Source organism: Astatotilapia calliptera, chromosome 18 (assembly GCF_900246225.1).
Source record: "Astatotilapia calliptera chromosome 18, fAstCal1.2, whole genome shotgun sequence".
NCBI lineage: Eukaryota > Metazoa > Chordata > Actinopteri > Cichliformes > Cichlidae > Astatotilapia > Astatotilapia calliptera.
Window position 1 is genome coordinate 15513095 of NC_039319.1, and position 24963 is coordinate 15538057.

The 24963-nt window shown below is 37.2% G+C and overlaps 2 protein-coding genes across 5 annotated transcripts in view; one reads left to right on the forward strand and one right to left on the reverse strand.

Annotated features, from left to right (window-relative positions):
* Positions 1 to 224: 224 nt before the first annotated feature.
* cdk5 (cyclin dependent kinase 5) lies at positions 225 to 8469 on the forward strand. The gene is made up of 12 exons (XM_026150195.1): positions 225 to 616; positions 956 to 1044; positions 1163 to 1230; positions 1321 to 1381; positions 1461 to 1517; positions 1637 to 1732; positions 2173 to 2247; positions 3705 to 3801; positions 4483 to 4552; positions 4707 to 4767; positions 4864 to 4944; positions 6237 to 8469. Exons 1-12 carry the CDS (start codon positions 580 to 582, stop codon positions 6321 to 6323), a joined length of 879 nt encoding a protein of 292 aa, XP_026005980.1. The 5' UTR covers positions 225 to 579; the 3' UTR covers positions 6324 to 8469.
* A 1774-nt stretch (positions 8470 to 10243) lies between these two features.
* The window catches only part of asic1c (acid-sensing (proton-gated) ion channel 1c), a 106132-nt gene continuing 91412 nt past the window's right edge, over positions 10244 to 24963 (reverse strand). For 3 of the 4 annotated variants that reach the window (XM_026150189.1, XM_026150190.1, XM_026150187.1), the window contains exons 4-11: positions 21181 to 21331; positions 21016 to 21072; positions 20421 to 20574; positions 20106 to 20197; positions 19668 to 19747; positions 18402 to 18473; positions 14428 to 14480; positions 10244 to 13323 (exon numbers count right to left, since the gene is read on the reverse strand). In XM_026150189.1, coding sequence (XP_026005974.1) covers positions 13245 to 13323; positions 14428 to 14480; positions 18402 to 18473; positions 19668 to 19747; positions 20106 to 20197; positions 20421 to 20574; positions 21016 to 21072; positions 21181 to 21331 — 738 coding nt within the window. In that variant the 3' untranslated portion in view covers positions 10244 to 13244. The remainder of the gene's footprint in view (positions 13324 to 14427; positions 14481 to 18401; positions 18474 to 19667; positions 19748 to 20105; positions 20198 to 20420; positions 20575 to 21015; positions 21073 to 21180; positions 21332 to 24963) is intronic. The other variant, XM_026150188.1, reaches the window with a different exon arrangement.

The window sequence follows — 24963 nt, forward strand, 5'->3', positions numbered from 1 at the left end:
ATGGGCTTGTTTGCTGATCACATCACAAAGGACATAAAATTAATCGCCTTAAAGTTGTGTTTACATCACTACACATATATATTAGGCCATATTGGAAGTCTACTGAAGAAATGAACAGTCTCACAACTTCCTAGAATACATTTGCACTTTAAGATTATGTTAGTAATGATCGCCCCAGATAATCACATCTCTACCATGTTCATATTATCACTTTGTCTGCAGCAACACCTCTGTGAATGAGCCATCTTTAATGAGCTTTAATGCTATTATGGATTACTTTACTTTTGTACATAAACTTGCGTTTTACACGATTTTCACAAATGATGTTTTTTAAGGACACGAAATTCTGCTTGTTAAAATGCTGTTCATTATAGCAGATTAGTTTCAAGGTTGCTGTAATTCGACTTTCAGCCTGTAGATGACAAACAAGACATGCTCGGCTGCAATCCGAAGAGCAGCAGCATAGTAGACAGATTTAAGCTAACGCTAGCTACAATAACATTTTCTTTTCACCCCAATTTGGGGTGTTGTCATTCGTTGGTTTTTTAACGTATTCGAGGCTGGCTTCACTGGCCAAACATGCAGAAATATGAAAAGCTTGAAAAAATCGGGGAGGGTAAGTTTCAGACTTTCGTTTTGGTTAATTTCGCAAGGTTGATATTAGTTAGCCTAGCATGCTAATGTAGCATTCATGCAGGTCGAAGGCTAAAGTTAGCTAATCTGTAAGCAATATGTATTCGTTGATGTATGCCCCAGTTAACCACATGGAAACATTGCGAGTTTTTACTCGCACTAGTATGTGCTAGTAACAGTGCCAGTCCGAAGAGCTCTGCCTTCCACTTTTACTATATTAACGCTAGCTAACGGTGGGCATGTAGCGAGCTAATATTAGGACCCCTTAGCTGTGCCCATTCATCGGGATATGTGGTTTAAATAAATTTTGTCTGCTCCATAGGTACGTATGGGACCGTTTTTAAGGCAAAAAACAGGGAAACCCATGAAATTGTGGCTTTGAAAAGAGTCAGGTTGGACGACGACGACGAGGTTTGTTCTTTATAAAATGATATGAGAGTCACAGTGTTTGTTAGCTAGTGGTTAGCAGGCTAGTACTAAATGGAAGCTGTTTGTTTTGTTTTATTAAAATTTAAAAATAATCTTTTAGGGGGTGCCTAGTTCTGCTCTGAGAGAAATTTGTCTTCTGAAGGAACTGAAACATAAAAACATTGTCAGGTAAGTCTGACAGAAGAGCTGAATGCCTCCAGTTTGCATGTAACCCTGATGTCAACAAACACCAACAGAATATTATTTTGCCTTTTTTAGACTACATGACGTTTTGCACAGTGACAAGAAGTTAACCTTGGTTTTTGAATACTGTGATCAGGTGAGTTGATCACCCCTAAAACGCACTATATCTTAATATGTACCTTCTGAGGCTAATATGTCTCTCTTCTCTGCTGCAGGATTTGAAGAAGTATTTCGACAGCTGCAACGGGGATCTAGATCCTGAAACTGTGAAGGTGAGACATAAACATGAAGAGCATTTAAACTATGTAAACCTGACTGCTTAAAAGCCTGTTTTTTGCTTAAAATTTCAAATTAACTCCATATTGTTGATGCTGTTTGTTTTCCTGTACAGTCATTCATGTACCAGCTGTTGAAAGGCCTTGCTTTCTGTCACAGTCGAAATGTTCTTCATAGAGATCTGAAGCCGCAGAATCTCCTCATCAACAGAGTGAGTGTTTAGGTGCATTTGGACTTGATGGCTGATAAACATTCATTGCTGTGTGGACTCCATCAGTATACTATTTCTTTAAAGTGAAAACTAAGTGAGATGGACACTGGTTTTCTTTGTGAAAACAAGCACCACTGAGTTTATCATTGAGATTCTGTCTAATATCTTTTGTTTTGAAGTTCATTCATTTGAGCACTGCAGCTTACTAGTGTCTTAGTTTACCACGTGTGATACAGAGATTGCATTCACGGGGCGACGATGAAATGATAATATACATAATATAATTCAAAAGCAGTGGGATTTAGAATAAATAAAAAAAAACAAAGGTTTTTATATCAAAATTTTGTTAGATTGACTCAGGGAGGTGATAATGTGGATACAGACATGTATCCATTTATATGCTTTGATAATTATAGTAAGAATTGTTTATCTGTCTGTAGAACGGAGAGCTGAAGCTGGCTGACTTTGGTTTGGCTCGAGCTTTTGGAATTCCTGTGAGGTGTTACTCAGCAGAGGTAGGTTATACATCATTAATGCAGAAGGTAATAACAGCTCACTGCTTTAAACTAAAGACATATGACCAGTGTTAAAAGCACAATTTTTGGCACCTGCTGTGTCTAAAGAGAGGACAACTTATTTTTAATGTTGTGTAAACTAATGGTGTAAGAATACTTTAAAGCTGGCTTTCCAAGAAGTATTGGTATCCAAAAGGTTAACAATCTTATGATGAAACATACTATCTCAGTTTTTAAAACAAAACCACTCTTCCTGAGTAAAATGAAAGCTTCCAGCTTTGTTTGAGAAGTGCACTGACCTAATTACCTTAAGATCTAAATATAAAAGGGAGCCAGAATATAGCACAGTATTTACATCTAACCAGTAGATTCCCTTCAACTTTTTCAGTGTTTTATTTCGTTTTTAAAATGTGCTTTCTTTGCAGTCTCTCATGTGCACACAGTTAAGGTCGTCAAGTTGTTTCTTTTATCTTCAAATTAATTTGTTTAATTAATGATGAAATGGAGTGACGCATGTCTCAGCATGTGGGTGTTTGATTTTTGTTATTGCTAAAGCTTTGAGAGAAATGACGGGCGAGGCTTACCTAAAAACCTGGCAAACGATTCTCATGGGGATTTTGACCCAGGTTGACGCTGCTGATCTGAAAATGTAATAAACAGAAAATCTAGTGGAGACCTGAGTTTGAAGCATTGAGATTTTAAAATATCATTTACATTTAAGAGGATGTATTGCTCTGTGGCTTCCACAGTTGCTTCTTGTTACATTGACATACTATATAATATACATAGTACGAGCAGCTTAAACGTAGTATAGGGTTTTGTTTTTTTTTTAAAGTTTTTACTTTATCCACAATATTATTCAGCTAACCCCTATAAAAGCCAGTTTTATCATATTTAGAAGCAAGGTCTTAACAACACTGTACTTTTTTCATTTGTCGTAGTTGAAAAACTTGAAATCCTTTTCTAGCTGGAAGCTCTACAAGTATAAGTTTTGTAAAAAGAAAAGTTAGTAGTTGTTTTGTAGCAGGTAGTCATGTTTAGTAATTTGCACAACAATTACTAAGGTGAACTTTTGCACTTTTTAAACTGACGCATAGTCACTTGCAGTCAGCCCACACATTTGCTCTGAAAAGTGGAATTTTTCTATAATTGCATTTGATTTTCTTTTTTTTGTCCTTTTTACTCCTGCGGTGCCCTCCAGGTGACTCATTTTCATAAGTCCTTAGAAAAATTAGTGTGTGACACAGCAGCAGCTTTTTAAAATGCCAACAAGTTGTGGTGGAAAGCAGAGGGAGATTTAAATATGCCATTCAGTATTAGTAACAGTGTTGCCAAAGTAATTTCTTTGTGAAACACACCAAATGTAAAACCCACCTCAGAGAGCCATCATTATGCCCAACATTTATTTTAAGATTAGTCTGGTTGTGATAATATATTTTGTTTTGATTTGTTTTTAGGTGGTGACATTGTGGTATCGGCCTCCGGACGTGCTGTTTGGAGCCAAACTTTACTCTACCTCTATCGACATGTGGTCTGCTGGATGCATATTTGCAGGTCTGTGTGTGTGGTTTGTGGAATCAAATGAGGATAAAATTAAACAAGTAATCCAATAATTTGGTGCTGGGTGGTAAGACCACAAATGTATCTCTTTTTAGGATTCTGGTAGTTTCATATTATTTTACAGTATTATTAATATTTAAAGTATTACTTTTGAAGGTTCCAGTTCAGGTCACAGTGTGAGCAGGTGACCATAAGCTACAAAGTTAAATACAGCAGCCTGGATTCAACTCCAACCCAAAGGCCTTTGAAGTCTATGCAGAAATAGTGTCATTGTCCTTCGTACATATAAATAAACAGAATGTTTATATTGTACAATAAGAGGCTAATATGGATGGCTTGTTTTTTCCATTCATAAATAAAAATCAATATTTTAATAAGATAAAAATATCTTTACTTTACTATGTAAAGTAAAGCTCTTACTTTATCAATAAAGTAACAAAATAATTGATGTAATACTATATACAAGTAATAAATGTGCAAACAAAGATTTAAGTTAAAGAGTTGCCGCTTGTCCCTGCTCTCTCCCCCTGCTTTCTTGTCTAGTCTTCTTTAAAGTCACTCAACATTTAAGTAAACAGTCATATTGTGTAGTGGTTGAGGCCAGCATCTTTAAAGGATAGTTAGTTGGTTTTTTGTGTTCATGTTTTGATGCCATTTATTTAATTTTTTTTCCAGAGCTGGCTAATGCTGGAAGGCCTTTATTCCCCGGGAATGATGTGGATGACCAGTTGAAAAGAATTTTCAGATATCCTTTCCATGCTAATGCAGTACCTTCTGACGATATACAGTTTGGTGTGTGGGTCTCTGGTTTGTTCGGGCAGAACTACTCATATTTAAATTATTTATGAACAGCAAGTCTTAAAAGTAATGTTAAAAGTTTGTCTTTAACTGCTCTGTACATTGTTGGGAACACCAACTGAAGAACAGTGGCCAACAATGACAAAACTCCCAGATTACAAGGTAGTTTTTTTGATGTCATTTCTTTGTAAAACTTCCAGTGCATTGAGCTTTTACTGAATTGTTTTTATTCTTTACAAACTCTTTTTCTTCCTTTAGCCATATCCCATGTATCCTGCCACCACCTCACTGGTTAATGTGGTCCCTAAATTAAGTAGCACAGGACGGGATCTACTTCAGGTACTCTAAAACAAATTTGCGCAATATTTGAGTAGCTACAGTAAAATAATGGAAATCTGTTATTGTAGCTGGGTTATTCCATCTAAAATCATTGTGGGCCTTCTGCTCAGTCACCTCCGGTTTGCTGAAAAACTTTAGACAACTTTTAGTAAAGTTTTACTTGATAATTTTCAGATTGGTGTTTTGTGTGTGTGTGTGTGTGTTTTTGTGTTTTTGTTCTTGTTGTATTTTTTCCACCCCAATTTTGAAAAATGATTGGTCCAATTCTAGCATGTTTTTTTTTTTTTTTCACATGTTGAAATATGTTGCAATATTTGGACGTGAATATGTTAACAAAAAAATGCAAAATTATATATATAAATATTGCAATTCTTACAATGGTCATCATGAGGATAGCATGATCCCTGTTTGCCTGTTGCAGTCACGGCTGGGTTAGAGGGTAAGGGTCTTGTATCAGACTACCCTAACCATATTGTTCCATGTGGACACAGCAACTTGGCCTTGCAAGGCTCCTCACATGAAATGAGCTATTAATCCCTTCTTTATCACTCCTAATTATGCTGCTATATTAATTTCTATGAACAAAATCTTTTGCAATTATAGTTTATGCATTTTTTATTGCCTCTTAGTACATTTTAAACTAAATCTGACTCCTTCATGGCAATGTGCATGCCTGCAAAGTGGGTTGCGAAAATGCAAAAATAAGCCTATATTTAACAAAATTATTTTCTCAGTTATAATTAGAGTACCCCCTGGAAACCCCAGAATTTTTTGTATTTAGATTAGACTGTCTAGTGACATTTTTGTGGTGTAACTTGTCACATTTGCTCGATGACAAAATTGGTTTATTTTTGTGACAAAAGAATTTCATGTTTATTTTCCATTACTGTGAAAAACATCTACATAACATTAAAAAATTGTCACTCGATGTCTTTTGCAATAATATATTTTTTAGTATATGCTCAAATATGATACCTTTTATTTTAATTTTGACTAGCAAATATTCAATAATTTGTTTTTATAGTAAAGGAGGCCAGTGAAAATTTTAAACTATTTGATAGTTTTTAGATATGTTAAAATGGCCTTGGATTCCAAAGTGTTGGGGGAAAAATGCAGGAAGTGGGTAGGCAGAATATTTAAAAAGAATAAATAAATAAAAAATGAAAAAAAAAAGCAAAAAATGTTTAAAAAATGTGATGATTTGAGATGGATTAGCCCAGCTAAAAGTTTTGCTGTAGGAAATCTGATACTGCTAATCACTAATTTAAAATCTATCCTTTGATCTCACCCAGAACCTGTTGAAATGTAATCCTGTCCAGAGGATCTCTGCAGAAGAGGCCTTACAGCATCCTTACTTTGCTGATTTCTGCCCACCATAAATGCTTAACTGCCTCTCGATAAACGTCAGCTGCCAGAATCAACCATCCCCGCTCTCTTTTGGGACTTCAGGAAAAATTCAAAACAAGGCAAATCCCTCACTGGATTTTCAAACACTCCCCCTGCTATTCATTCTGTTGTGCCTCTGTGAGGAACAAAGTCCTAGTGTCGCTGCAAGGATTTATTAGCTTCTTTTAAGTTGAAAGCCTATTTTTAATTTGGCACATACACACTTTCCAGTTAATTGGCACAAATGTGGGACGACGTTGGACCGCATAAACCTTATACGTGTGAAAGCGGTATATCATAATTAAAAATGGCCCTTAGAATCTGTGGTAATCTCATTTGGTGAATTCACTTTGAATAACTACAATTTTAGTGCAGTACAGTAGCCCCTAAAAAGCCTTTGTAAATATATTGTTTCTATTATGTTTTTGTTTTCAAAGCAGATTTGAAGTCTTATCATTTGTAGAGGTTTTGATGCCAGTTCCAATATTTATATCTGAAAGTTTACAATATGTGATGGTATATTGACCACCTGAATCTGGTTATTAAAACATATGGCTGAGACGTGTGGACAGACTAATTTAATGGTGGCGTTCTAAATGATCTCATACTCTTATGTGGCATGTCTGTACAGCTGTTTACCTATTAGCCATCATATATACATTTACTGATTTAATATTTTTAACACATTCCAGAGGCCACTGATGCTACAGAGCTTCCATTTACGATTAGACTGCATTAATAGATTTGTGGGCTTTAGAGTCATGCTATTCATTTGAAAATGATTAAGGCATAAGTCAATGTTTTTGTAACACAAGCTTTCAAAAAGCTTCCGTGGGGGCTTCCTGAATATTAATATGTCATTTGGTAATAATCAAAGGGAAATGGGAATTCCCCCCAGTTAAAAGCTAAATTTAATTACCTTAATCACTCTTTTTACTCATTAGGTAATGCTAGCTGTTAATCAGACTTAACTGTAAGTGTATCTGTTGAATCAATGAGCCTTTTTTCCTACAGCTAGTACCAAATTAAAAACTGACTGGCAACAATGTAGAAAACAGTGAGACAATTAGAGACCGTTTTGATTACTTGGGCTGTACGCACTTTTGCGTTTTCTGATATTTTACATACCAACGCTAAAACTCATTTTCCAATTACCTATTACAAGATTTTTGGATAGCACGAGAGGCTAACTGATCATTTCTGTTTCTCAGGCTTTTATTCTCTCATTTTGTATTTATCTTTTGTGCACTTTGTGATAGTTTTATTTCCGATTGTTTAGTTGTCGTTACCTTAAAATACGTTGAACACTGACAGCCAGGATTATACCAATTAACAGTAAATGGGCTAATATATATGTGTGTTAATGACTAGTGGACCATTGTTGAACATTTTTATTTGTTTTTTACATTTCTATCACCATGACACTAACACTTTTCTCAAATGCTTTTCTAACAGTTGTTAAAAATGGAAAAACAAACCCAGATAATCTGCTGATAATCTGTATTTTTGCGTAATAACTGTTTTTGCACCATTAACTGTTTCCATTTCAGTTACTTAATAACATGGTTAACAGCTCGCAGTATTATTTTGCTTATGATTGTTACAGAGCTTCTAGTCATCCCATAGAAATCATCCATAATGAGCTGTGTTTGAAGTAGCTGTCTTAATAGGAAAGGGGTTCATTTTCTTTTCGCTGATGTAAAACAAAAAAATTGATGCATGTATTTATTAATGATGGAATATCCACTTTTTAATTATTATTATTTTTAAATGTAGCACACTTTCATTTAGTACAAAAACTCTTTGAATGAACTGAGTATGCTCCAGTCTATTGTGTTTTGCAGGCTATTTTTAGGATTTTCAAATGTTTGAAGGTTGTGTGGGCGTGTGGATTAAGTTATAATGAAAAAAACAAAACATGTTTTCACTCATCCACTTGTATTGACAGAACATTTGCAGAACATTTACCATTTAAACGGCTTAAAATTGAATTTGAACGATGAGTGGATTTTGCACTTTGTCTAGTCTCTGCTTTTGCTGGTAGACTGTGGGGCAAATGTTTTATGTATATTTCAGCTGATAAGACTCAGTATTCAGTAAAGTCAACATAAATACAAGTTTGCTTTGATTTAAAATGAATTTCCTGCTTGATTATTCAGTAATTTGGGGGGGAGGAGCATGTCATTTTGTGCACAGTTATTGACAGAGTGATCCTATAGCAGTGCACACCTTAGATGAGAAGACGTTACAATCATCTATAATGAAAATCACTGGACAGTAGAACTAAATACATGTTATTCAGTGCTGTATACTTCTCATGTTCTTCTGCTGCCACGCTTCTAATATATAGTCCAATAAATTTTGGAGGCAAATATGAAAGAACTCCAGCCTATATCAAAACCACACATTAATAATGCAATACTGCATTATACAATAAAATAATATTTTGCATAATCAGTGCCACTTAAGGTAAATTTGGTTATAATGCTGATGTTCGTAAAGGTTGAAATACATTTTGCAGTTTGTTTTCTACATTTTCTTGTAGATTCCATGTGTTGAAACGGGTTTCTTTATGTCTCACCTTGTACATCACTGAGGTTTAAAAAGAGTGCAATTCCACCCTCCAGACACACGAATAATTATTTTTACTCTCCAAATAATTGTGATTGATTTCACACACAATGGACAGGAGTGTGGGTATAATAATTATACAGTAAGGTCCATAATTTCTTGGACAAACATAATTTTTGTAGTTTTGCCTCTTCACACCGTCACAGCGGCGTCTAAATCAATCAATAAAGGCTCTCAGCTTTAATTCAAGTTGTTTTTTAAAGTTTTGCGTGAACTGTTTACGAATTACAGCTATTTTTATACACAGTCCCCATTTTTAGAGGGTGAAAATTAATTGGACAGTTGACTGACGAGCTGTTTCTTTGCCAGGTGAGGCCTGTTCACCTGTTATTTAAAGATAAAGGAAACAAACATGATATCAGTAGTTAATTTAAAGTTTTGTATCGTAGGTTACTGTAATTGTAAATCTGAAGCTCAAGTGAGGGACATCATCATTAGGCTGAAAAACAAACCTTTCAGAGAGACCAAATCAACAGTTAGCTATGTTCTTAAAACGAATGATTGGATTGGCCAACAAGGGTACAAACCATTGGTTACACTCAAGAACAAGAAGGCTAGATTAGGCTTTGCCAGAAAACCACTAGAGCCTGCACAGTTCCAGAAAACAACCTCTAATCACTTAAATCCAAGGTTAACTTGAACGTGAGATCTGATCTCAACCTAAGGGAGCATCCTTTTCAGTTATGAAATACAAAGAATGCAGAGAGATGCACAAACTGAATAAAACATAAATAAATGGCACAGACTAGACTTCAGGCAGTCACCGAATCCAGATGAGTTTCATCTAAGTGCTAAAAACAATCATTAAAATGATGATAGTGTGTGCAATTACTGATATCCTATGAAAAAACTAGGGTCTAAAAATGGCTGTAATTTCTCAACAGCTAATGTAAAACTTTTGTTGCAGAGAAAGTCTGCACTTCAATCACATATTATAACAGTTAATGGGGAAACTTTCTCTAAAATCCCTTGAATTAAAACTGGAAACTTCTATTGTGTGATTTAAAATGCACTGTGATAGAGTACAGAGGCAAAACAACTACTATCATATTACCACTAGTGGTAAAAAAAAACAAAAAACCCTCCTTTGCAGTATTTATTCTCCTTTGTTACCCGTTTAGAATATTCTGTTGTGCTTTAGCTTCACTGTAGACTTTATCAGGTTTATTTAAGCTGGATGTTACCTTTTTTTGCTGGCACATAACATCCTCTGTAAGTATTGTTTAAAAAGCAAACAAACATCCAATACAGTTTTATTTAAAACTGACTACGTTACACATAGTTAAGTGTGTTAACTATTTAATGTACAGCTTAGAGTTAAAATCACATATCTACAATAAAATGCACATATAGCATATAGAGCCAGATGAAACAACTTCTTGTTCTCCAGGTGTGTGTGTATGTGTGTGTGTGTCTCTATGTGTGTGTTGGCACAGGAAAATCTTTGTTACCTGTAAGAACCTGTCTTAAAGGCACATTTTAGTTTGATTTCAAGCCACACAGTTTAATCAAGCCACAAAAACTATTCTTCTGTGTATTGCACAGTCCCAAGCCTGGTTAGAGGAGGATTCTTACATCATAATGTAATCATAATATCCAGGACATTGTAGTGCAGGATGTGGAGAACACTGTTTTGATTCATCTGACTCCAAAGAAAATACACTTTGAACAGTACAAAGTGAATAGCATAGCTAATATTACATTAATAGATCAGAGATAATAGGAATACACATGCAAGGAAGAAAATGGGTGATGTGCTGTAAATTATTAGGATAAAATCAATCAAATTCAGGTATTTGGTGGCAGAAATATATAGTGAACTTTTTTTTCTACTTGGCCGTAACTATGCTGTAAATATCCATGAAAGATTAGTTAATGAGAATAAATAGTTAAGGAATATTTTCTGCCAGCTCAGATACACTCTACTGCTTCTTTGACTGGTAGTAAGGCAGGGGGTGGGGCGAGAGAGAGGTAAAGCCTTCATATCTCCACAGTTTGCGGTAATGTTGGGTCACTTGTAGCCCAGCAGCATCACACACACACTCAAAATCATCATGGCAATACAGCATCAGAGGAGGATCATTGTGTAACATGAATTGGCATCTACGTCTCTTATTGAGTTCATGATGGTTTATTTGTCATATCATACATCATTGTTGCAGGCGGCAGCTGCTCGGTTTACATCCATCGTAACTGTTTCATACATCACAAACTGATAATTTGGATCCTCAATCAATCTTTTTCTGGTCAGTTTGCTAACAGTGCTGTCTGATTCAGTGCATTTATTGCTCGTAACACAATGCCACTGACTAACCCTTTTTTTCTTAGTGTCTGCTTCCTGAAAGGCAAAAGTTCCATTTGGATTAAGTCCTTCCACAAGGTGCTCTCTGGCTCTGCTTAAATTACCAGTCTTGTTCCTGATAACGCCGGAGCTGTGAGCACACCACATAACAGTGTGTGTAGTTAAATCTAGAGCCACAAAAGGTAGTTACAACGATAGACGCCCAGTCATTGGCTTTCCAGTGATGGCTGATTTCCAAGGGTTTGTGCTTCACATCAACAGTCATCTAATACACAGACAACAGAGTAATAAAGCTACAGAGTTATGAACACCACTCACTTGACTGGCGTTATACATGAAAGTTTCACGAAAAAAAGGTTCCCAGTATTTATAGTACCTACAAATCATAACCGAAATATTTAAATAACACGCTCTGTGTTATTTAAACGAGAAAGGAAGTAGACTGACACGAAGGTTCGAAGAAAAGTTGTGTACATGAGGAGTAAGATGAGTAAATATAGAGTTTATTATACTTGATCATTTATACATCACAAACTGTTATTTGTGACTTATTACATATTCTGTAATCATAATAATAATAATCGTAATAATAATAGGTTACAATGGTAAAATTTTACAATGCATTTCTAATATAAATCAACTGAATGGGGCTGAGGTGCAGTGAGTTGTAGATGTATTGAGGCAAAGTCTCTTGTACCTAATAAAGTCTGCCATCCATGTTGTACTCAAAGACACTTGACGGTCCACCTAGATAGAAAGTCCAAATTCCTTGTGGTGTAAGAACGGATGAAGAAAGATTTTTTTTTTGTATTTTAAATTTATATATCTATATTTATATGTATATATGACATGTTTCACATGAGCAATGTAGAATTTCTTCATGGCATTTGATTGTGGGTATTTACAAATTTCTGTCAAGTTTAGGAATGTCACCAGCAAGCCTTTTAAACTCACAGCATTTTCAATAGAGAATAGATTACTATCACAGGGGATTGTGCTGATGAATCTTTAAGACATCGTGATGAAAACAACTGAACTATTAGGAAAGGCAAAAGAAATTCAGATTGTTTCTGTTGGAGTGAATTCAACTGAAAACAGGGCCAGCTTTTATGGGGACAATTTCTGCAGCAACTATATAAAGAAATGGAAATATGACTGAAAATGAAATATAACAGTACAATCAACTGCCTTTTTTTGCCTTCTGACTTCTTTTTTTTTTACCCTCACTGTCTTAAAAAAAGCCTAAAGTCAACAAAACCATGTAATTCAGGAGTCTTAAAACAGCATATATACAAATCATCAAGTTCCTCTCGTGTTTCAAAGGTGGGTAAGCACACATGTCTAATTAAAGACAATTTAAAGCCCCATAGTAGCAAAAGGCAACATTCAACACTAGTCTAGTGTTTTAATTCATGTCAACAATCAGCTCATTAAAAGTGGAGCAGATGTCTAAAAGGCTCTTCCGTTAAAACGTGACTGCTATAAGGTCACTCAATACAGCATTGGTTAGATGCTGGAGGCATAACACTGATAAACGCTGCTACACATACAAATCCACATGCGTTTGTTGTTGCTTTTTTTTAACTAGACTGATTGATGTACATCAATACTAGCACAGCAGTACCACATGACTCATCGCAACACAGTTCAGATTCCTCTTTTTGAACACGTTTATCCTCACGTATTGTATACTCGATAACATAAACAAATCTACTGAATGAAACATGAGTAAATTAACATGGATGCCTTGACATGGCAGTTAAACCTGAGTTGTGTTTTGGAAGTGGTCTCTTTTGTTTCTGATGATAGTATTCTATTTCTATTCAGGCATTGATAAACTGTACTACGCATTTTGTGAGCATACACTCAAGAGCCTTTCTCTGTTAAAATGATTTCACAGTTTGCTGTCAAGTACCCAGATGTTCCACCCCATCCCCAACCCCTGCTTTATGTTGTCAACAAGCAAACTCCTCAAAGTTGCCTATAGTCGGGTGACGAGGTAACATGTTCGGGGTGAATCCGAGACTGTCCGAGTGACTCCGGAGGGTGTCACAGGTGCTCTGCAAGAAACAGAGAGGAGGGGAGGAGGGGAGACGAGTTCAACCGGGTTAAGGGAGGAGCGATGCAGGGAGCGATGATGATGCCGATGATGGAGGAAATAAATGAGCCGCAGGTAAAAAGAGAGCAGCCAATACAATCGTAGAGGGATGCAGAGGGGAGAAAAAACAAACAATGTAACAAGGAGAAATTGATCAAAAACAGGAAAAAATGGGGGAATGATTGTGAATGAAAGGATAATGAATGACAGAAACATATGTGCACAATGATGAGGCAAAGAGTACAACAGATTCAGGGGTTTCGACATCAGCCACATTGCATATGTTTCATATGTAATGAGAAGATAAATTGAGGGGGTAAGATGATGGGGTAAGATGAATGAAAGGAGGGAGAAGAGAAAGAAAACAGCAGATTTTTAGTCCTGGTTTTACACTAGCATGTGTAATTCTGATAGTTATGCAAGTAGTAACATCCACATATGTCTGCATTTTTCGTCATGTACAAAGGCCCTTATTCAGCAGATAACTGCAGATATGTGGATAACAAACACCGGTAGTCCCATCGACAAAGAACCTATCTTTGTGCAAACTCACTGCATGCAGGCCTGCGATAACATCACAAAGTAATGCATCTAGTGATGTTATCTGGCTCGGACCTTCCAATGCATTGCCTCTAAATAGACCTTAGTGCTGCAGGGAAACAAATAGATCTCATGTTGTTCAGAGTTTTGTGCAATTCAATAAATATGTGATATGCTTTCACAGGAGTACACTTTATCCTACGAGGAGAAAAAAAGCATCATTATTCGGTGGAAGGAACAAGTTTTGCAGAGAATAAGATCTTTATGCACTTGGAGAATCCAACCAACTTCAGCCTTCCTTCGGCCCAGCACCCTTCTGTCAAAGCAGACAACAACTAACCTGTTCTTACACGGCGGCAGATATTAAAAGTGCTCGCTACGGCTGGATAATCACCCCTCTCTTTTGTTGACTGCCAACCAAATCATTTGTAACCATGGAGAAAATGATGAATGTGATGATCTCAAGTATGTATGAAAGAGAGGGACAGCATGGGAGGGAGCATCTATTATCAATGGGATGTGCTACCTGGGGGCATGATTAGGCGTGACACCAGGGCTGGTTGGGTTCTCTGGAAACTCCTGGAATAGACATGATGAAAAGAAAGATGGGTGAGGGTGACTGAAATGAAAATAAAATACAATGTAAATGCTATCAGTTAAACTCCCAAGGGAACACGGTGATATCATTAAAGCACTGAAGGAAGATGATCGTTCAAAATGAAATATGAGGGGGTTTCTTAATGAGCAGGGAAGGCTAAAGTCAGTGTCACCCAGAAGGATATCTCTTGAACAATTAAAGCACTTCATTAACAGATTGTCTGAGTGGAGATGTGACAGTGAACTAGTTGAAAAAATATAATTAAATGTGAGAAAAAAGAAGTACAGAGGATGGTTTATTGTAACGAGGTGAACACATGACATGAATGGAGCATAGTGAGAAAACACTATAAAAGCTTGAGTGCAGCCCACTAAATGAAAGCTTTCTTTCCTGCTGTTTTAGTATTTTTCTTAATAAAAAAACGACTAAACGAATCTCCTGATTGATATTTTTGTTTAAAATCTATAAACCTCCACTTTTGTAAAAGACATTAAACATATTTTTGATCGTTTCCTCTACAACAGCTAACAAACTCAATACTGACCCAAGCATGCAAGAGCACAGCCCTCATGCAGAAACAAAACCACAACTTTCAAACAGATTTGAAGACAGAATTGGCCACAACTTATTTTGCATGCTGTCTTTTTACCTCTAATAATGTATGACAGAGAGCACAGCTTTCATTTCCAGCATGAAGCCAAGGAATGCAAATTGGCAGATTGAATAAACTCAGGGACAAAAGGCAATTTCTGCACTTAACAAAAATCTGCTTAAATGCTTTTCATTATGACAGCACCAGAAAAGAAGAGATGTTGCAGGTAGGTATCTGATTTCATTAGCTAAAATACATAAACAACAGGTCCCTACCGTAACTAGGTAGTGTTTTTAGATGTTTTATATAATCGTTTTTAAGGGGCTGTTTTAAAAATTCCATTATCTAGGAAACCTGTTGAGCTAGCTCCTTCAAATTCTTTTAGTGCAACTACCTCTGTGAAGGTCGACTCTCTGTAGCTCAAGTTAACAGAAAGATAGATCCTTTATAATATTTGGATGCCCAATCTCTGACTGCATATTTTGAGGCCTGTAAAAACATTGTTTTGCAGGTAGGGGACAGATATTTTAGTTATGGCTTCTCTCATATACAGACAGAGCACATAAGATTATGCAGCACAGTCCAAATCAGATAAAGGGTTCCACACATATTAAAGCTTAAACATGGAAAAAACGCAATTTCACCAAAATTCATTGTAATATTTCCAAGACATGAACCAAAATCAGCCTCACATCTGGAAAACTGTAGTTTCTACCAGTCTCCGAAACTGCTGTCACAGATCAGGCATCCAGATATTTTAGGGACTTCAAGCACCCATCACTCAAGTTTACCTGAGCTACAGCCCTGAGATTCCACATTGAAAGTATCTGATATTTGCCTTAAAAATATCAAAGAACCTAGCTCAAGTAGCTTTATAGATAATGGAATTCTAAATATAAAGAAAAAATGATGATACTAAAAAATGTACACTATTTATACTCTTATACCAAGCTCTATTTTCAGTGAACGTTGAGTTTGAGAAAATGTGGATTTTTAAAAAATATTTTTGGCTACCATACTGCAAGCAGAAATATATCCGGTCAGCTAAAGTAGAAAGGTTGATACATTACATTTACTACTACTTTTGATTGTATATACTTTTCAGACAAGTTAATTTAACATGCAGTTCTCCTAAAGACTTCAACAATTTACTGAAGAAGCTTCCTGGCTATCAAAGAGGTAAAACTTAAACCAGTCCTGAGGTGTGCACTACAAAGTGAGACCCATGGCTTAGGGAGCTATGTCGAGCTAAAAGTCAGAGTTTTCTATGTCAAGTAGCTTTTTTTTTTACCTGCCTAAATCACCGTGGTAACATGGATAACAGCAGATTCTGAGTTTTCTTGGTTTAAAATATTTAGGCTGGCTGAGGAGCGTGTTTTAAGTGAACCGCATCTGCTGGTAAAATATATTTCATATGTGCAACTTGTTTAGCTAACATCACAAATGAAAGTGTAAAGTTGCTGCGATGCAAACTGTGCATCCCTTTGTCACTTGAATTTCCATGTTGCTGAAAGAGAAATAACGTTTTACAGGTGATCCTAATCTGCTGCTAAATCTCGTTTACAATGCTGGAACTGCAGCTGCAACACACCAAGAATACCTGTTCAGTCAATAAAGTTAATTTCACTTTGATCTATTGACAAACTAAAGCACTGAAGTCTCCTTTATTAGGCGATGGGACAGAAACCTTTAATGTTTAAACGTGTCTAGTTTAAAGCTTCAGAGCTCTAATGTGCTGCGGTCGCATTAGAAACAAACAGCAGCTGTTTATTTCAGTGGTAAAATGTTTATTTTATTGCTTTGTGCGTTAAATCACCAGTTTAACGATTTTCTGCAGCATTAGTCTTTTGTCTTATTTGCGACAGTGTTGCATTTTACTGTTATATTTTTATGTTCTTTATAGATATTTACCACTATATTATCATCATCATCATCTATTAACATCTCTGACAGGAGTAGGCAGCACTCATAGGGATCATTTTGTGTGCACAAAGTCTCGCTTGCCGTGTCAAACACCCCTTTTTATTTGAGGACACACAGAATGGTGCAGAATGCTCAGGTTAACAGAGAAAGCTGATAATCACTGGCGTTTTAAGTTCTGTCAAGCCAGCAAACACAAAGAAAGCTGGACTTTGTTGTATTTATACCTCTACCTTTTTAAAACTCTTTCAGAGTGGCATTACGCACAATATGATCAATAAAATCTATTTATAGCTTGACAGAAGGTATTTAGCACTTGTCAAATGCACTGATATTTTCACAGCGAGTGTTGGGAAGTAGTAAAGTACATGCAGTTAAACTATGTTATGCAATAATTTGTTGATTCAAGAATTTTGTTTAGATAAATATGAAAACCACCCACTATTTGCATGGGTGTAACTGTAGTGATTAAAATCTATCTTTCTATATGTTATAAGCCTTGATTTAACATTATGTCCTGAACAACAGCTCATTGCTAATCCTAAAACGATGTGTGTATGTTATTAATCATTTCCTAACTTGCATAACAGGAGGAGTGGAGATGCCTCTGGATGCAGCGTGCTAAACCACAGGGTTTGATGAAAATGCTGTTATTTAGGGCATGACTGAAACGCCTCGCAGTACTACAGTTTCCATTGCTTTGTTTTTACCATGTTAATGAAATCTCTTTAGAATTTTGGTGGTAAAACCCGGATAACAATAACAGCTCTGTAATAGTACAAAAGAGGGTGACGCTGAGAAGCTACTATATAGTGTGGAAATACTGAAAATTGGGTTAGTGTGTGGGATAAAATGAGATAACCTCTGACAATAAACAGAGTTTATGAGTCATGAATAAAATCCAATAAAACCAGGTCAAACTCTTTACTTCTACTTCTCCATGCACTGAGATTTAAGCGCACTAAGTGGCAAAACACTTGGGGAAAAAGCTTAAAAAGAAAAGGGGCACAAAGTCAATTTGTTCTTTTGGAATACTTATGTGCATCCCAGATTTTTTGTCATTACACGGAATAATTTATGCTGCTTCTCATCATGTAAAGAAAGTACTGTATGCGTCTAATACTACTCTAATTATGCATTCCCACTGTGCAGTAAAAATATGTGCGTATGATTAATGATTGTGTTTTCTAGAAAAATATTTTGTTTCTGCAGGGCTAATTGAAACTAATGATGGCATAATGCCTTTGCTTTCTCTCTGGTGCTGTTCATTAAAAGCATTTCAAGTGTGAGCAGATATTTTGATGTTGCTGTGACCATTGTTCCTGAGCTTATTTTGTACATCACATTCACTTCACTCAATCAAGTGTATTCTTAGGGACTAAAAAATTACCAGGTTGTCGCTCTGACAGCGCTGTGGCCGTTTCTTGCGAATGAAGTAACCCAAAAGCTTATCTTTAAACACCTAAAAAACATCAGAAAAGCATTATTTACAGATTCACACATCCAATAGTTTGCTTTCTTGGGGAGTGAAGAGGATCAATACTGAGGCTGACAGCATCTATAAAGATGAAGCATCGTATCTTGCACAAAAAAATTGCATAAAAGCTTGAAGTCTAAGATGTTTAGGTTAAGAATACTTTTGGGTATATTTTGAGTAGAATTATTTCCAATTTAACATTTTAACCCATACATACTGTTCACATCACATATGATGTGTTTCTGATAAACAAACATTTTATGTCTTTTCCTAAAGAGACCAAAATACACCAAAATGAAAATATCTTTTATACTGTTTTACATTTGTGCTCCGGGTCAAATCTGACCAGAATCTCTGCAGTTTAACTACATTTATTACATTATCCATGTTTGTAGTATCGTAACCTTACATTTGCTTGCCTTGAAGCAATTGTCGTTGTGACCTGGTGCTATATAAATAAAACTGAACTGAATTAAATCGAATCTACTGAGTTGGATCCACCAGCATGGGTCAAATATAGGAAAATGGTTGTTTTAGAAACCTGTGAAATTGTACATGACATTTCTTTGTGGGCACTGGTGACAGAGTTCAATGGGAATCTTGTCACTGTCATGAGAATTGTCTGTGTTTCTACAACATATACTGGGGAACCCAGAGAGACGGGTACTTTCTGGTCTCTGAGGGAATCCTGAAGGTCTCTGAACAGTCATGGGGGAATTTCAAAGTAGTAAATAGTAAAACTGCACCGGAGTGACAATATATTGGAACAGCGGTCATACAGGGGTCAGAGTGTGCCCTAACACAGACATTAAATCTGTAAAAGAGTGGATGTGGTTTGCACTGTCACCTCACAGCAAGAAGATTGTTGTGAGGTGAGATTGTCTATGTGGACTGTTGGATTTTAAATAGATCTGTAGTTTGTTATAAACACTTATTATGAGACCATTCTTGACCCAGACCATACTGTGCAGGCAGCTAATATGAACAGCATGTAAAGGTTAAGTAGCAGACACTTTATGCTTTATGCTAAGCTCTCCAGACTCCACAAGAAAGCCATAAGTTCTCTACTACTGAATTAAAAAATGTAAAGGTTACTAAAAATGAATTTAATGTGATCTAAAAACAGAAGAATTCATTTAGTTATTGCTTAGAAATCTTTAACAAAGATCATGACTTTACCTCATATAGGTAGTCGAATATTTCTAGTATTGTAAGAACACTGGCTCCAATAAATAGCCCCATCTGGCCTCCAATGTCACCTACAGAGGGAGAGATTAACAGATACGGGTAATTAAACAATGGTGCGTGAAACCATTCCCCCTTGCTGTCACATTGAATTCTGTATCTCTTTGAGGAATCTGAGCGTAATTGTCAAAACTGTCCAACCAGCCCCAACTTCACAAACGCAGCTGCCCTTGCAAGAGCATCAGATTATGAAAACATGCTCAGCCTGTTTCACGAGTTCAAAGAGGGAACCTCAAAGCACCAGGGATGAACACAATATGCGAAATATGCGGTGGGGGGGGGGGGGGGATGCCCGCCGAGGGTGCTGATTCTGAGGTCAGATTTATTTATTTATTTTTTCTCACAGTAAATATGAAACTGCAAGAATCTTACCGAGAAGTCCAGCAATTTCATAGGCCTTCTTCTGCTCAATCTTCTCATAATTCAGAGCTTCAAAGAAGATGTCCAACACCAGAATATTTTCTCTGGAGAGAGGACACACACGAGCACATCCATCAGATTTCCCCCAGGGCCATTTTCCCAACAGAACGAATGATAACTCACATCTCCTGCGTAACTATCATTCATTATTGTTACATTGAAGGTGAACGATGGAGACTCAGACCATGCTATACCACAGTACATCCATCCATCAACAGGAAAAGGAAAAAGAGGCCTTTGTCTAAATAACTAGCTAATAATACTTACCCAATATATTGCTCAGTTTTGTTGAATTTCTTAGCCAGATATTTAGCAGATGCCTTACTGGGGATCTTAACCATGGACAGCTCCTTGCCATAGCGAGTCATGTTGCAGGGGGTCTGACAGACACAGTAATTGTTGTCTTTCTCTACCAAAAAGTCTGTGGATGATCAAAGTCATTTCAATTCATATTTCATTCATATTGCGATCACAATCAAACAAACCTGTATCCAGAGGCCCTGCTAAAAATATCCCACACAACGCACAACAGAGCTACATTCGCTGCCATCGTTCACTTTCCATGAAAGCAAATAATGACTGAAGCCATAAAACAGAGGAAGGGGGGAAAAAACTCAGCAGGATTTATTTGATATCAGCGAAGCACAGACACATCACAAATCTTCCTAATGGGATTTTTAAACAATGATTTTTACTTTATTGCTTTTGTTTCAGCACAATCTGGAATTAAAGTAATTTGAAGTTAAGGTTCACACAAGTAGTATCTACAGGATACAACAAGCTTGTGGCACCGCTGTTAATGCAAATACCTCACACTAATATTTTACACTTAATCCAATAAAAAAAAAGTGTGTGCGCTCACCTAAAGCTGGATCAGCACAATCTTTGTACTGCTCAGGTGTGCAAACGGCTGTGTTTCCTGTTTGAACCAACATAAAAGTGAAAATGATTACTTATTTATAAATGCAACACGAGGGCACAGAGATTTATGGGGTTTTTTATTGGTCAAGTAACTCTCAGTTCATACCCGGCATGTGAACCATCCTGCAGTTACAGTTCTCCAGAAGGTACCGTGTTTCACAGTCGATGCGACATGCAGTGATGCTGTACGTGGAGAAGTAATCAGAGTCTATGGGAGTAGACTTGCAATCTCCCCAAGGTGGTGGGAGGTACTGAAGCTGAAAGAGTGAGCAGCACATGTTTTGCCCTCAGTGCATCAGCACACAGGATTACATCAAATACCATAATGCAAGCCCGGTGTAGCAGAATTTCAAAAAGGGAGACAACAAGCTGACAGAACCCAACACAAATGTCTTAAACATAAAAAAAGAAAAGAAAATACAGAAGCACTTGAATGAAAATGTGCACTCAGACAATACTGGCATAAAACGTCCAGTCGGAACAACATCATCGCTCATGTGTAGCAGCAAGCAGACATCATGCATAACGTTACTGATGCAGGTCTAGGCCCCGGTAGAAAGCAGAGTACCATGGGGATAGAGACAAGCTTACGAGAAATCTGTAAAATATGTAGATACAGACAGGACACCACAATCAATGGACAAATTTTACAACCTTGAGAACGGAACTGAAAACAATCAACGGTTTACTGGAGGATTCATTGAATTTAAAAGACAACATACGGAGCTTTTTTTAAAGAAAAATTCTTATGGTAATAAGTAGTATATAACGGTAGGTTAACCTAAATGAATAATCCAGTCAATGAAAGCTTTCTAAAGAGGTTTTACTGTTGATTAACAACCTATATTTTCTCATTGATGCCCGTGAGAGTTTATTACACAACTACCCTGAATATCCCTATGAATTTAGCAATCAGGAGGAGATGTAGTGTACACTCAGTTTGCGGTCTCATTAGTGGTAGAACTCTCATTATAAGGTGAGAGCAGGTCATTACATTTATGAATAACTCTGAGAATTCTAAATGAATCCATTAGGGAAGAATATTTAACAAGTGAATTTTAAGGACCCAATTCACACTTAACATTAGACCTCGCCATCCGTCTTGGAGCTGCAGCAGCGTGCCCCATTTTGTGTGAGATCTGCTTCGACGTTAAAGGGACTTCCTCTGTGGTGTGCTGCACAGCGTGGCCTCTAACCACCAACAAGACTTCCAGCCCCCCTTTTAAGTGTCTTGTTTTCTGCCTGCTACTTATTTTCATGACAAAAATAAGCCAATTATTTATGAAGGGCGGCGATGCTTGGGTAGTTGCGCATTCAGCCGCTAACTGCAGTGGGGAGCAAGCCAACAATCTCTGCCAAAGGCTTCTTCTTGGGAAATTTCTCAGAGAACTTACACCTCCATTGTCACATTAAGGTTCACTGTAATTCCCAATCATTTCCACCAGCTCTAACCAGGTGCTAACTCTGACAATGTAACTGTCATTTAGCCAATACAAAGTGACAGAGATAGAGTGTGATTCGCAGAAGAAGTGGATTTAAACTGGCAAACATGATTAAGCCTTTATTGAACTCCATTTCTAGCCCACAGACTCTCATAAGTGGAGATACACTGGAGATAAAACCCCCAATATAATCAAGACTATAAACTCATGCCAGAGTTCTCATGGGTAATAAAACCTAATGAATCACATTGTCTGGTCCCTGCAGATGAGATTAAGCAGAGGTCCAGTGGAGCACCCCGATAACACATATAAGCAAAAACAAAATGCTTACAAAAGCAGATGTGGATGTGAAAGGGTAAAGCCAAACAACAGCTCTGATAAAGACACAGATTTGGATGAATGGCTCAAAGAAATAAAACACCTTTCCAGCTCTTTGCTGGTGAGGACAGAGAGCAGAGATGGCAACAAGGACAGACTGCAGATGCTGTTACATATCGTTGCTTCAGCCACACAGAGGAGGGGGTGGGGGGGATGGTGGGGGCACACATGGGTCCATTCCTTGGAGAGGGCGGGACCAGGAGATGAAAGTGTGGAAGTTAATGAGTATGTACAATACAGTATTTTGTGGCATGCAGCAAGCCCAGTCAGTCATACGCTACCCTCTGCTCTTGGGTGGAAACGAATGTTTGGAAGCCTGGGGCAACCCCGAAGCCCAGCTCGTGGAGGAAAGGAGGCTCTGACTGAGTGTGAAGCTGTACCTTTATGCCGGCCTCATAGGACGTCTCATCTAGGGGTAAGGGGTGAGGGAACACAGCCCACATCATTATCGAAATATAAGAGGAGATAAAGTAAGGCAAGGGGACAGAAAATGACCCCTCCAGACAAACATCCTGTTGTCAGAGTCCCAAGCAGGACTGGTAGGTTGTCATTCAGCCATTCTCTTCTTACTTTCACTCAGTCTTGAGCTACAGATCGCTTCTAACTGTTGGTGGTGGAGTATCGATGTCTCTCTTTGCTCACAAGTCAAAGTCTCTTATTAAAAATTAAACTCCTCCGACAGAAGATTTACAAATGTAAAGCCTCGAAATCACGAGTGCTATTATTCTTATTGCACCGAGAGCAATGTCACTCGTTGGACACTGAGTGAAACGAATGCAGGCCAGAGTTTATAATGACAATCTAATTAAGTCATCACATCGTTTAAGCCATAAACACGTCTTTCAGCTGTCAGTGGTGTGGGCGCTCATGTCATGATTGTAAATGGCAAACCATGCACTTTTGCCTCCTGGAGGAAACTCTGTGATGGTGAGTAACAGAGCAGGTTTATTTTTTTTGGAAATGGCTGAATGATGATACACTCTGAGCACCAACAACATTTGCAGAGAGAAGGAGAGAAAAATGAGAGAAAGATACATTTCTATGCAAGTTCCCAAAAGTTACATTTGTCATCTCTTGTGGTGTCCATGTGTCTGTTTCACGAGACCAACCGTGCCTCAACCATCCCATGTTATTCTGCTAGCACGCTGAAGCTTGTGAGGTGAACGAGCCAATTCAATTTAGGAGCAAAATCATTTAAATTAGGCTTAATTAACTGCTAAAGAAACTAAGTTAAAGCGCTGCTCAGGCGTCCGTTACATCATGACTTCACAAGAACTGATTATACGGTGGAAATTTTTAAGGAGCCTGCGGCACAAATACACTTGATCTCAAAGGTAATCACTGCAAAAACCTAAAATCCTCTGTGGCACTGCCGCCATTTTCTTGGGATTTACACTGAGTGCTTCTCTGTTTGTCAGAGGATATTTCCTTATTCTGTCAGTGTTTCTGTTTGAAAATCAAAGACTTTTCTTTGTCTTTGTGAGCTACGCTAGTGTGGACAAAAGCAACAGAGTCTGAATTTGTTCTCCTGGCAGATCACATAAGTGCCGTATTGTTTCATTAGATTTGGATGGAAATTCCATGTGAGCTCAGCGTTATGACCTTGCACACGGGCTTTTCAATCAATTCGGGCTTAACTATAGTTATTGCTTTTCATCCTTCAGTGACGCCAGTGTCGTGGACTCGGTCAACAAACCGGCCACGGGCCATTTTGCTTCTCTTTTTACCGTGTCATCAAATCATAGCACATATTAAAATGTGTCTACAAAACAGCCGTGGGTCATCTTTCTCATCCAATAACGCATGCTTTTTCCATATTACTGGTGTTGGGAGAAAAAATAATGTAACGAGAAGTGCACCAGGCTCCTTTATATGGTCCAAACTGACATAAACAACATTATGACAGTTTTAGTAGATTTCCTTTAAGATATAGTCAGCTTTTAGCTAAATGCCGATCCCAACAGTTAGTCATAAGAAAACATTAAGTCTCTCTTTAAAAACTGTAAAGTGTGGGTTTCTAAAAAGAGTTAATCAGCGATAATGTCCGATGATTAAAGACTGCTGAAGTT

What these genes read in the sequence shown, in the direction of transcription:
- cdk5 (XM_026150195.1), top strand. Translation starts at nt 580, where the DNA reads ATGCAGAAATATGAAAAGCTTGAAAAAATCGGGGAGG. An exon ending in GCTTGAAAAAATCGGGGAGG is followed by an intron (nt 617 to 955) that starts GTAAGTTTCAGA and finishes TCTGCTCCATAG; the next exon opens with GTACGTATGGGACCGTTTTT. An exon ending in AAACATAAAAACATTGTCAG is followed by an intron (nt 1,231 to 1,320) that starts GTAAGTCTGACA and finishes TGCCTTTTTTAG; the next exon opens with ACTACATGACGTTTTGCACA.